This window comes from Mesoplodon bidens (assembly GCF_964165515.1).
Source record: "Mesoplodon bidens genome assembly, chromosome: 2".
In the NCBI taxonomy this organism is placed as follows: domain Eukaryota; kingdom Metazoa; phylum Chordata; class Mammalia; order Artiodactyla; family Ziphiidae; genus Mesoplodon; species Mesoplodon bidens.
Window position 1 is genome coordinate 111,368,576 of NC_138177.1, and position 13,835 is coordinate 111,382,410.

Sequence of the window (13,835 nt, forward strand, 5' to 3'; positions counted from 1 at the left end):
GGGCCCGTGAGCTATGGCCGCTGAGCCTGCGTGTCCGGAGCCTGTGCTCTGCAACGGGAGAGGCCACAACAGTGAGAGGCCCGTGTACCGCAAAAAAAAAAAAAAAAGAATCCGCCTGCCAATGGAGGGGACACGGGTTCGAGCCCTGGTCCGGGAAGATCCCACATGCCGCGGAGCAACTAAGCCCGTGTCCCACAACTATTGAGCCTGCGCTCTAGAGCCTGTGAGCCACAACTACTGAGCCCGAGTGCCGCAACTACTGAAGCCCGCGGGCCTAGAGCCTGTGCTCCGCAACAAGAGAAGCCACAGCAGTGAGAAGCCCGCGCACCGCAACAAAGAGTAGTCCCCGCTCGTTGCAACGAGAGAAAGCCCACTTGCAGCAACGGAGACCCAACACAGCCAAAAATAAATAATTTTTTAAAGATAAATAAATAAATAAAAAAGAACAATAGAAGAGCAACCTCATTATGTCCTATGAAAATGGGTGTAGCGAATTGGCTTTGCTCAAATCCCTTTGCTTTGATACGTTCTGAATCCCCTTCTTCATCAGCAAAGCAGGAATGGTTGTGGCAAAACAGTTCGTCACTGCATACGGACGGACCAACACTTTGGAGAGAACCTGTGGAAATGTACATGAAAAGACAGAGAATATTCCTTTCACTGGGCTCTGTACTCCTTCTCCTGAGAACTTATGCAAAAGAAATGATAATTCAACACAAAAAAGGCCTGGGGAATATGGAGATGAAAAATTCACAGACAGATTTGTTATAATAATGAAAAATTGGGAATAACTTAAGACCACCATGTGCTCGCCACTGCTCCCAGCCTGGTCACATCACCCTCATCTTTGCCAGGATCACTCTGGTAGCGTCCAGCTGATCTCTCTGCTTCCACCCTTACATCTACAATCTATTCTCTACTCCGCAGCCAGAGTGATTCTTTGAAAAGGAAATGAAATCACTTCCCTACTTCTCTTCAAAATGTTCTCACCACCCTAACTGTTATCAACCCGACTCTGAGCCAACACCTCCCGGGACCTGGATGATGGTGATAGCTCCCTAAGGGGTCTCCCCTCTTCCATCTTCCTGCCCCTCAAGGCAACAGTGAAAGTGCTCCTTTTTCAAATCATAAACCAGATCATGTCACTCCCCCGTTCAGAACCCTCCAGTGGCTTCCCGTCTGACTCAGAGTATGCCCATATGACTCAGAGCAAAGTCAAAGTAAACTTTTACAGTGGCACACAAGGACCTCATCCCCTTCCCAGTCACACTGGATCCTTTTCATTGACTGTTCCTTCTAATATTCTTTCTCCATATGTCCATATGTCTCATTCCCTCAATTCCTTCAAGTAGTAACTCAAATCTCCCTTTCTCAATGAGGTCTTCATTAACCACCCTATTTAAAATTTTGCTACTCCAAACACCCTCATTCTATTGCCCTGTTTTACATTTTCTCTTAGTATTTATTATTTTCTAACATAATAAAAAACTTACATAACATTTTTCAAATGTCTGTCTGCCCTGGCCCAAACACACATATACTAGAATTTAAACTCCAGGAGGAAAGGAATTTTTATCTGTTTTGTTCACAGTTGTTTCCCCAGCACCTAGAACAGTCCCTGGCACACAGCTGACATTCAATAAATATTTGTGAAATGAAGGAACAAATAGTTAAGTAAATTGGGTTATACCAAGAGGATGGAAGGTTAAGCAATCAGAAAAAATACTGTGTATCAATACGGAAAAAGACATGTGAGGTAATGTTAATGTTAAAAGTAGAACCCCCGTGTTGCGATCAAAAACACGTTGGTGTGGCTTTGGCAACGTTGTTCTTTTCTGGTTCTTTTGCTTTCTCTTCCCTTGAATGTTGGGGCTCCCAGTTTCGTTTTTGGTCCTCTTGTCATTTTTATCTACACTCTAGCTTCAAATACCATCTACTTTATTTCTAGTTTATTTAGCATGTTGTCCAAACAACCATCTTGAGCCCAGGGCTCTGTTTTGAGCTTTTCACCCACATTACTTTGTATACACCTCTGTTAAGTAGCTAGAATACCATTCTGAGAATAGTGGTCTGTTCATCAGTCTCCCCCGATAAAATGGGAGAACTGTTACAGAATAAGATGCCTAGAACACATTAGTAAGGACTCAATAAATGTTTTAGTAATGTAAGGTGTGTACTGTGTGCCCAGTACCTCTAAGAACCTTACGTATATCATGTCATTTAATTCTCACAGCAGCCCTGTGAGAGGCATGAGGTAGACACAGCTTCATTACACGGATGAATAAATAAGGAAATGTGTTTATAATAAACAGTGACCCAAAAAAATGCAGATGTTAAATTAGGTGGTAAAGTAGTGGGATCGTAGGCGGTTTTTCTCTTTCAGAAATTTCGTTAATATTGTTGATAGGCTGTATATGCGTCTTGTGTGTGTGTGCGCGTGTGTCCGTGAGACCAAATAATTTTAAAACTTGAGTGGGCAAACACAGCAACAGGAAATCGTTGGGTAGGGTCTGGGAAAAGAGGAGGAACCCAAAAGTACAGACAAGCAGAGACTCGACTCCGCCTGTGAGCTGTCGGCGCAGGCGGAGACAACCCGCAGGCAGAGCAGTTACGCTCCCCACCCAGGGAAACGATTCCTTTCAGTGAGGCCAACCCGCGGCCACATGCAAATGACCTGGAGGCTGCGGGCGGAGCCACTCCTGAAAGGCTCCGGCCGGGGGGCGGGGAGAAGGTTGGCCCATGGGCTGGCCCCGATTGGCTCCCACAGAGACGGGGCGGGCTCTCCCGAAGGCCCGGCCTCACCGAGGGGCGGTGCCTGGGCCTGGGCCTCTTGGAGAGGGAAGGAACGGGTACCGGAGCTCCGCGTCGGGAAGCTTAGGTAGGCTCCGAGGGCTCCCAAAGGCAGAGCCGGAAGCGCTACAGTTTGACCCACGAGTCCATCTGTTTTCGAAGGCGTAGTCCTCTTCCTCCCGACCCTCTCCGCCTCCCCTTCTGCCCCTTCATCCGGAGGCCGAAGCCCCCAGCCTGGGCGGGGCGGCGCAGCCCGAGCTCCCGGACCCGGAAGAAGCGCCATCTCCCGCCTTCACCATGGAGCCCACTGCGCCGTCCCTCACCGAGGAGGACCTGACTGAAGTGAAGAAGGACGTGAGTAGCACAACCTTGCCCGGGCACCGCCGAGGGCCGGGGGCGGGCGGGCGGAGCGGGGTGGGGGGCGGTGTGCTGCATTCCTGCAGCGAGGAAACCCGGCGTCCTAGTCCGAGTCGGAATCGGAGGAGGAGCCCGCGGTCGGAGAAGCGAAACGTCCGAGCACAGCAGGACCGTGGCGAGCCCTGCATCCGAGGGACCTTGGTGGAAGTGATCTGATCCCCGCTGACTTGTTAATCCACGTTTTAAATCAATAAAAGCAGGGCTTGGGTTTCTGAAATCTTGTTCAGTGGAGCGTTTCTTTACAGTCGGCTTCTTGCCCACTGCTCACCCATCCCCTGGTGATTTCACCCCAGCTGCGCTTTGGAGCTGCGTTGTTAGGTATCGACGACTCAAGTTCATCCTTGAGTCAGACTGCCTTGGCTGCTGGCTCAACCTGGAGCAAAAGCTGGACCAGATAAAGCATCCCAAGCAGTGGATCAAATACGTGAAACTTGCAAAGGGGGTTGGGGGAAGCTGGACTGTTGAAAGCACAACCTGGAATTCCCCTAGTAAGCAAACGCCCACGTATTTAAATTGAAGGGGCGCGGAGCGGGGCGGGGGATGAATACATGAAGCGGAGAATTAATTTACAGGTAAACGTTGGAGATATTCAGCAGCTAAATTATGCTCTTGTGCTTGGATGCTGAAGTGCACAAATCTTAGTATTTATTCATAAAGAATGACTTTGTTGAGGTCTGACTTGTTTCTCTTTTCCTTTGCTTTTAGTTAACTTGTTTTGCCATGTGAGACTTATATGAGTACCATTAAAATACTTTATATTAATTCAAATTCAAAACAACATGAACATGAATTGTGTTCTGGCCTAACACTGCAGTACTTATACAAAATCATCTTTGTGAATTGGACAGGACAGCAGCTTTTTAAATGTTTGTGTGCTTCCTTTTACCCTTACCTGTAAGGTTTATTACACTGTACTCATAATTACAGTTGGTATGACTCATTAGCAAAAGGAGACTGGTTATGACTGTGCCTTAGTTTCCTCCTTCAACAGATAATTGTGGAGCACTTATTGTATGGAAAGTACTGTTCTTGGGCCTGGAAAGATATAAAAAATGACAGGCCCCTGCTTACATTCTAGTTGAGTTAAGACTGGGACATTGATAACTAATAAAGAATAAATGAGTATTGTGTTTTTCAAGATTTGTGCCAGTAAAAACATGAACTTCAAGAGCTAGGCCTGCTGTATTCCAGATACTGTGTCACACAATTTACAACGTTCCCATTTAATCTGTACAACAACCTCTAAGGCAGATAATTGTCTTTCCCATTTTACAGTTGATAAAACAGGTAGTGAGAGGTTACAAGTGGGAGGATATAAAGCCTGTACATAAACACAGATGTGAAGGGTGGCTTCTAGGCCTTTATTTTTTTCCATCAGTTCACTGATATTATCCATCTCCATGATTGCAATTTACAGCTATATAAGAAATCCATAACCTTGGGGAATCATGGACACATTTCAGGACATCTATCTATGAAAAAAAATATGTGCACATTTTCTTCTTAGAAATTTTTTTCATGATGTTTTCAAAATGGTTTATGACCTTACGAATTTTAAAATTATCATCCACATATTTGGACTTCCTTCTTTCTCAACTCTAAGTGCTTATATCCAAATATCTACTGGAAATCCACTTTTATATCCTTCAGATTCCTCATTTTGTCTAAAATTGAACTTTTTATCATCCTTACCCCAAAGCCACTTGCTGTTTCTGCTGTATTCTCTGTCGTGATGAATTCATGGGGATTGGCTTCTGATACCAAAATTAATGGATGCGGGCTTCTCTGGTGGCGCAGTGGTTGAGAGTCTGCCTGCCGATGCAGGGGACATGGGTTCGTGCCCCGGTCCGGGAGAACCCCACATGCCGTGGAGCGGCTGGGCCCATGAGCCATGGCCGCTGGGCCTGTGTGTCCGGAGCCTGTGCTCCGCAACGGGAGAGGCCGCAACAGTGAGAGGCCCGTGTACTGCAAAAAAAAAAAAATTTCATGGATGCTCAAGTCCCTTTTATAAAATGGCGTAGTATTTGCATGTAACCTACACACGTCTGCCCATATACTTTGAATCATCTCTAGATTACTTATAATACCTAGTACAATGTAAATACTGTGTAAATAGTTGTAAATACAATGTAAATGCTATATATAAATAGTTGACCCACACAGCAAATTCAAGTTTTGCATTTTGGAACTTTATGGAATTTTTTTTTAATTTATTTTATTTATTTATTTAGTTTTGGTTGTGTTGGTGTTGGGTCTTCGTTGCTACACGCGGGCTTTCTCTAGTTGCGGCGAGCGGGGGCTACTCTTCATTGCAGTGCGCAGGCTTCACATGCAGTGGCTTCTCTTGTTGCGGAGCACAGGCTCTAGGCGTGCGGGCTTCAGTAGTTGTGGCATATGGGCTCTAGAGCACAGTCTCAGTAGTTGTGGCGCATGGGCTTAGTTGCTCTGCGGCATGTGGGATCTTCCCGGGCCAGGGCTCGAACCCATGTCCCCTGCTTTGGCAGGAGGATTCTTAACCACTGTGCCACCAGGGGAGCCCCTGGAATTTATTTTCCATCCACTGTTAGTTGAATCCGAGGGTGCGGAACCTGCAGATACAGGGGACCGACTGTACGACCACTTATCCACATGGAAACTCCCACTTCTTTTTTTTCTTTTCAGGCTCCCACTTCTTCACTATACTTCTTCTCCCTATGTGCTCCATCTAGTTGTTTACCTCGTTTTTGTTGAATTTAGTTCAGTTTCATAAATATGGACTACACACTGTGAGACTGATACTGCCATTGATTCTAACAGTTCAAAAGTTAAAAACTAAGACACAATCTTAGTTTGAGAAGAGCTCAACTTCTTGGGGGGTTGGGGGGGACATGTTAAAATGACAATTGCGAATCACAAAATAAGTGCAATCAATTTTACATTCATCCAAAACATTATCTACTTAGCACTCTGCTAAATGCAGGATATACAGAGTTGAACAGAATGTACCTGGTTCTTGCCTGCTTTTAACATGTGGGTTCTTAAGGTTGAAAAAAAATAAATGTATAATTCCAAATTATGGTAAGGACTATGAAGGAGACAAACAGGTGTTGAGCCAATAACAAGATAAGAGGGGAAATCTACTTGAGATAGGATGGTCAGGGAAGGTTACATTTTTTAAACTGGTTCCTGAAGGCTATGACAGAACTGGGGAAGAGCATTCTAGGCAGAATAGAATTTTCAAAGGATCTAAGGCAGGCAAAATCTTGGGGAAATTGGAAAAAGGCAGAGAGTGCGTAGAGGTGAAGTTAGGATGGTGGGCTAGTGCCAGATTATGAAGGGACTTACAGATGGTAGTAAAGTGGGATTTTTTTCCCAAGTGTAGTAGAGACCTATTGAAGAATTATATTTTTAAAAATCCCTCTGCCTAATGTATGGACTGGGGCGAGCAAAAGGGAGAAGAGGGAAACTAGTGAGGAGATCCTTGGAATTTACATAGTTGAGAGATGATGGTGATTCGGATCAGGGTACAGGCAGTGGAGATGGATGGAACAGGAGAATTCCAGATGCATTTTTTAAACAGTAATGATAGGACTTGGTGATGGTTTGAATGTGGGAGTTGAGGAAGAGAGTGGAATCAGATTAGTAAGTGGAAATGTCAAATCAGCAATTAGACCTATCAGTTTGAAGATCAAAAGAGAGATCTGAGCTAGAAATAAAAGTGTGGGACTAAGTGAGTTTACCTGGGGAACTTGAGAGCGAGAAGGGAAAGGGAGACCATAGAAAAGTTTTAAAAAGTAAGAAGTTATGGCCGCAGAGATGGGAAGAAAGCCAGGAGAGTGTGGTATTCATATAAGACAAGAAAAGAGTATTTCAGGAGGGGAGTGGTCACCTGTTTTCACACTGCTGAGAAGTGAGATGAAGACTGAAAAGTATCAGATTTAGTGATAAGGAGACCCTTGGTGACTTTGAGAAGAGTAGTGGGACAGAGTGAAAATGTCTGGGAGTGAGTTGGGAGATATAAGTGGAGTCCTGTTGTATAGAAAAGTGAAGTGCATACACTGGGTGCTGTAAAGGCAGGAGAAGAGTACTCATTTGGGGGAGTTTAAGTAAAGTTACCTGAAGGAGATGACCACTGTCCTGAATTTTAAAGGATGAATAGGGATATGGGAAAAGAAAACAAGGCAAAGGTAACAACTTAAAGAAATATAGTGGAAAACAGCAGTTTTAGGAAGAACATAAAGTTCCAGAACATAGAGTAAGCTGGAGAGTTAGGCAGGATCCATACTATGAAGCACCTGCCTGCCATCATCAAGTAGCTGTTATTTATTGAATACCTACTGTCTCAAGCCTTCATATGCACTGTCCCATTTAGTCCTCCTACAGGTCCTGCTAGGTATTTATTATTTTTTTACCAATAAGGGACCTGAGGCTTAGAGAGGTTAAGTAACTTCCCCCAGCTCTTGATTCAAGATTTGAACTGAGGGGCTTCCCTGGTGGCGCAGTGGTTGAGAGTCCGCCTGCCGATGCAGGGGACACGGGTTCATGCCTCGCTCTGGGAAGATCCTACATGCTGCGGAGCGGCTGGGCCCGTGAGCCATGGCCGCTGAGCCTGCGCGTCCGGAGCCTGTGCTCCGCAACAGGAGAGGCCACAATAGTGAGAGGCCCGTGTACCGCAAAAAAAAAAAAAAAAAAAAAAAAAAGATTTGAACTGAGGTTGGTCTGAGTCCAGAGCCATGCTCTTCAGCTCTCTGCTATTCTGCTATGGTTGAGAAAGTTTATCCTTTAAGTCGAGGTGGAACACAGTGTTTTAAATTTTTTTAAAATTAACTAACGACATTTCAATATTGGTAGAATTCATGTAACACTCCAGATTTCCATTTTTTCTTGAAAAATTAGAAGGTCTGATAGATGTGTGAAGGAAGAATTTGAGCGGGGTGGGGAGAGAAGGAAGAAGTGCAACTAGGTGTCTTGTTAATAGTCGATGCAAAATATATAGGGACCCGAACTAGGACAATGCTAATAATAGGGATGGAGTGAAGGGGCAGCTTAGATAAATATCAGGGTAGATTGGCAGGACTTGTTGGGTGGGTGATCTGATCGAATGTGCCAAGTGAGTGAAAGGAGGAAAAGTCAAGGATGAGTTGTAGATTTATAGCATGGTTGGATGGATGGTGGTACTCGCAAGTGAGTTGAGAATGTCAGAGGAAAACGATAGGGGAAGATAACAAATTTGGTTTTGGACATGTTGAATTTTAAGTACCATTGGAATCTCTAGGTGGAGAAAGTCTTGATAACATAGGAAAATTTAGAAATCATCAACGTATGGTAGAAATGACAACAAATGAGTTTTTCCAAGGAGTTCATCTTTTAAATCTATTTTTCTCTCTCCTCATCCCCACAGCTTAAATTCATGCACTCAGCTTATCATATGTAAGATATTGCAGCAGTCTTCTGATTGCTCTCCTTTGACCCCAATTTTTGCTTTCCCCCAACCCTCTGTAAAAGTTTTCTTATTGCCTCTTATTTATAAACCTTTGATGAGGTTTTGACTATAGGGAAATGTAATTTCCCTCATTGCCTACCTTTCATGCCTCTAGCTCAGGTGTAGTCTCTGTAAATTTCCCAGGTCCTGGAGGCAGAGTTGGTTGCTTCCCCAGTACTTGACCTATATCTTTTTTTCCAGGTCATATTCCATTGTCTCATAATTTTTAGCTTGAGTTGATAATGTATTCTTCAGCTAGACCATGTGCCCTTTGCATGCAGGTTTCAAGTCTTGTTCATCTTTGCATATCCACTGATCAGCACTTGGCATATTTGGCATTTAGATATGTGAAATGTTTCTTGTGGGAATTCAGTGGACTGAGAACTGTAGGAACCCTTCACCTAACCTACTTTTCTGCCACCATATACTCTCATATACTTTGAAGATTTTCCATTGTCTTTAGTTCATCATTGTCAATGTGAATCAAGTTAGTCATCATTGTCATCATCACTAACATTTACTCATCACTTACTATGTACCAGGCACTTTCCCAAGTGCTTTATGTGTGTTAATTTATTTCTCATAACACTCAGATGAGGAAACTGAGGCACAGAGGAGTTAAGTTACCCAAGATCGCATATTTAGTAAATGGAGGAGCTATAATACAGTCACTCACATCAAATTGTTAATACCATTTATTAGGACCCACGTTGATTTTTGACTAATTAAGCCTCGTTAGGCACTTCTCAGGTCTAGGCCTGTTTATGTGATTTCTTTTTATTTCTTTAATTTTTTCCAATATCCACTATTCCTTTAGGTTTCTTGCCCCCCATACCTTTCTACCTTCCTTCTACCAAGGCTGAGTTAGACTATAGTCTTGCCAACTGACTCCAGAGATAGACCCAGTATGGTCCCTTTTGGTTTAGGTTCTTTCTTTTTCTTTCTCTCTCTCTCTCTCTCTCTCTCTCTCTCTCTCTCGTGTGTGTGTGTGTGTGTGTGTGTGTGTGGTTTCACTCTAGAAAGATGGAAAATTAATAACATGAGAAAGTTATAAACTGAGTTACCCTCTCTGGTCCTGACTAATCCTGGATTCCTTGCTAAATGGAAACTTAAAATGTACAGTAACCTCTGCTCTCAACTTTACCTCTGAAGGCCCTCAGCAGACCTCCCTATTTCCACAGACCCAAGCCCCCTAGATTAGACTGGCCCCCTCCTCACAACAGTTTGATCTTGGTTTATAGATGTGAAGATGAGATCAGAGCAGTTCAGAAGCAGTGAGGAATATCTAGTCAGGGACCTACTTCTGTCTAACCGGACCTTCATTTTAATAGCATGCCTTTAGTAGGGCTGAGCCTCCTGACTTCAGGATGTTTTCTCTCACCAGTCAGATTCCTAACTAATCAGTCACCTTTGTGATTTCCTTAGGTGTTAAAAAAAATATACATTGAGGCATTTTTTATATCTTTTAGGCTTTAGAAAATTTGCGTGTATACCTCTGTGAAAAAATCATAGCTGAGAGACATTTTGATCATCTACGTGCAAAAAAAATACTCAGTAGAGAAGACACTGAAGAAATTTCTTGCCGAACATCAAGTAGAAAAAGGGCTGGAAAATTGTTAGACTACTTACAAGAAAACCCCAAAGGACTAGATACCCTGGTTGAATCTATTCGGCGAGAAAAAACACAGAACTTCCTGATACAGAAGATTACAGATGAAGTGCTAAAACTTAGAAATATAAAACTAGAACATCTGAAAGGTAAGATATCTTAGTTATCCAAAAGTTCATTTAAATGTAACAATGCTTTTATAAGTAGAATGCAAAACAAAACAAAAACCTAGGAGTGATCATTTTGCTTTTATTCAAAAAGTTCAACCTTCAGAATTACATTCGATTTGCATTTTTTTACCTTATTTGATGTCATTACATTGCAAAAGTGAAATATCACTCAGTGTTCTGTATTTATATTCGTTTAACAACACATTTATAGAAAACAACTACAATGAAATCCCAGTATACACAGGAGTTTGTTTCTAAAGTCAGCAGAATGCAAGATTAATCTGTTCAAAGTAACCCCTGAAAATGCATATCACACGTAAAGAACAGTGTATAGGTAAAGAATTTTACCTTTGATAAACTCTGATAGTTTTTCTCCCACCAGTTGATCTCATGATGAAGTAGTTGGCTTATGTTGGTAAGAATCATCTTGTGTAAGTTATATGTAACTTTAAACACTAGAATCACACTCAGTGTTGCAAAATGAGAGAGGCATAAAACTGAGATTGATTAAGGGAGTAGCAGATTTACCTCTTCCGTTTCACCCTCACCCCACAGCACACACTCACTAAATTGGAATGCTGTGTAGAATTGTTTGCACGATTTAAATCCCCCTCTCCCTCCAAACTCCCATCTTTCTCTGTCTCTCTCTACAGAGCACATAAAATAAATGTGCATGCGATACAGCTCTATTCCAGCTGTTCTAGGCAAGGGAAACAGAAATTAGTAATTTAGGGCTTTTCCCTTAAGGAACTCAGTCTATAAATCCATGCTGGAACACAGATGAAGTTTCCCCTTGAGCCATATTTATGAAAATAGTTTCCCTTTCATGGGACAGAAATGCTGACTGTATTGTGAAGTTGAAAAACTAGTGGAAAAAATTGACGTACAAATGTACTTTACAGACTCTGCAGGATTTACATAAAATCTGTCAACTCAGGAAGTTCTGTGCCTGTAGACCATTGGGTTGAATATTTGCTAAGCCTAACAGAGAGATAAATTGTGTTTGTGTTTATTCTTTCCACGCTGAGCCTAATTGTTGGCTATACCCTTTGGATATGATAGAATTCTTTGTTCAGAACAACCTCTGTCATTTAAGTAAACTGTTAGGTTGAGAACCAGGACATTCTCTATTTAATGTGAAGAGGAGACCTGGGTTCTAGCCGTCCCCCTTGCATGAAGTAGTCCTGGAATGTTGGGCCTGACTTCACTGTTCCAGGCTTCTGTCTTCTCGACTCTAATAGTGAGAGGCTATCCCGGATGACCTGTAGAATCCCTTCCACTTGTAACACCCCATGATTCAAGAATTGGAAGTAATTAACTCATAGAATTTTAGCATATACCCAGTTTAAAATTGGGGTAAATTTTTTTTGTGCTGGAGTGCTAAAGAATATTTTTTAGTTGTGAAAGCTATTTCTTATTTTATGAATAATTTTAGGGGCTACTTTATTTTTTCCAGGTCCTTCAATGGTTAAGTATAAGTACACAAATTAAATGTAAATTGTAGCATGTCACTTAGCTTCCTTGAGATTATTTCTATATCTAGAAAATGTAAATAATAGTATGCTTCATGATTGTCAAGAAAAGCAGATAAAATGTGAAATGGATTATGACAATTTATAAACTGCTATTTAAATTTGTGTAATCTTTTAAAAGTTCAAAGATGGGTGTGGATTCGGTTTTCTAGTTACTTTTCATTTACATCTGAATAATTTTATTGTAGGACTGAAATGTAGCAACTGTGAGCCTTTTCCAGATGGAGCCACAAACAACCTCTCTAGATCAAATTCAGATGACAGTAATTTCTCTGAAAAACTGAGAGCATCCACCGTCATATACCATCCAGAAGGAGAATCCAGCACAGCCCCCTTTTTTTCTACTGATTCTTCTCTGAATTTGCCTGTTCTAGAAGTAGGCAGAACTGAAAACCCCACCTTCTCTTCAACTACGCTTCCTAGACCTGGGGACCCTGGGGCTCCTCCTTTGCCACCAGAGCTGCAGTTAGAAGAAGAAGGAACTTGTGGAAACTCTAGTGAGATGTTTCTTCCCTTAAGATCACGTGCTCTTTTGCGGCAATGACAGTTTACTGCATTTTAATTTTTTAATGATGACAAAAAATATTTGAAAGGATATGGATCATCTTATAAAATTGCTATAATGACTTATTAACATTTGATACATGTCTTATAATGCAACGTAAACATACTTTGTAAATAGAATTTTTTAGAATAAAAGAAGCGTACTTGTAGATAGCTAAAGTAAGTCTTGTTGATCATGTGCTCTTCAGTATTTTCTCTTCATTTTTGAGGTAATTTAGTGTTTTCACTTTTTTTTATGTTTTAAGACTAATTTTAATAGAGAACATTTCTCTATTTGAGAATAGAGTCTTAGGCTGGGAACAATGTTTCTTCTCTGTGCATTTGTGCTAATAAGTTTCACAGTCTAATAGTCCTTTCCAACCATTCAACAGTACATTTTCAGAATTAAGCTGTTCCTATTCGGTAATAAAGCCAATCACTGCTGGGAAAACTGCCAGCGTACAGAAAAGAATCTTTTTCCCACTCAATTGGGCTTACAGGCACTTAGAAAGTCCCCTTCTGATTCAGAGAAATATCTAATGGAGTTTGAGCCACCTACGGTGCCAGTTTGCCAAAATACATTTCTTATTAATCTTACTAATTAATACTACTTTCTTAAGATTTTCACACTCTTTGCTTTATCATTTTCATTCCTAAAGAAAAATCTTGGCATAAACTTCAGTTATTACGTATAATTTAATGAGATTTTTAAAAATACTTTTTCTGTACTTTTTGTTCCCTTTTAATGAGGACCACTGTACAGTTGAAATAATTAGAACAAAATGGTTTTTGTGTGTGTATATGTGACAATTCTGTTTTTAGTACTATTTGGAACAAGCGGGCCATTAGCTAGATATGTCTTTTTGTTCTATGACAAAGTTTGACTAATTTTACAAATTTATAAATCTTCTTTCATTGTTTTCATTAAACTATATCTATTTCTAGATATCTGTCTCATATATATTTCCACTACTTGCAAAAAGCAGAGATGGAAATATGCTATTAAGAATAAATGTTTTTAAGTTGTAGTGCTGTGTTTTGGAAGTTTCCAATTTTTCAATAGGAAATAAATACCTAAAACTCTTTTTATATGTACCAATTTTAATAGGAAACATTAATTCAGGTTGTGAGATGGAGTTGCACTTCTGGATAGACTGATGAAATTATCAATCATGAAGAAGACTGGCATATTGACTTTAAAAAAATTTTTAAAAACTGGGTGATTTTTGTAGTATAAACATTTTCTAACGATTATGGAGAAATATGTTTCACCTCCAGGGTAGCATAACAAAATAGTGGCAATTAAAAAAAAA

General features: G+C 41.3%; 1 protein-coding gene across 1 annotated transcript; it reads left to right on the forward strand.

Moving 5' to 3' along the window:
• The first annotated feature begins 2,828 nt into the window (after positions 1-2,828).
• Positions 2,829-13,550, forward strand: BCL10 (BCL10 immune signaling adaptor). Its single transcript, XM_081225078.1, has 3 exons — positions 2,829-3,144; positions 10,138-10,426; positions 12,168-13,550. Exons 1-3 carry the CDS (start codon positions 3,088-3,090, stop codon positions 12,521-12,523), a joined length of 702 nt encoding a protein of 233 aa, XP_081081204.1. The 5' UTR covers positions 2,829-3,087; the 3' UTR covers positions 12,524-13,550.
• The last annotated feature ends 285 nt before the right edge of the window (positions 13,551-13,835 follow it).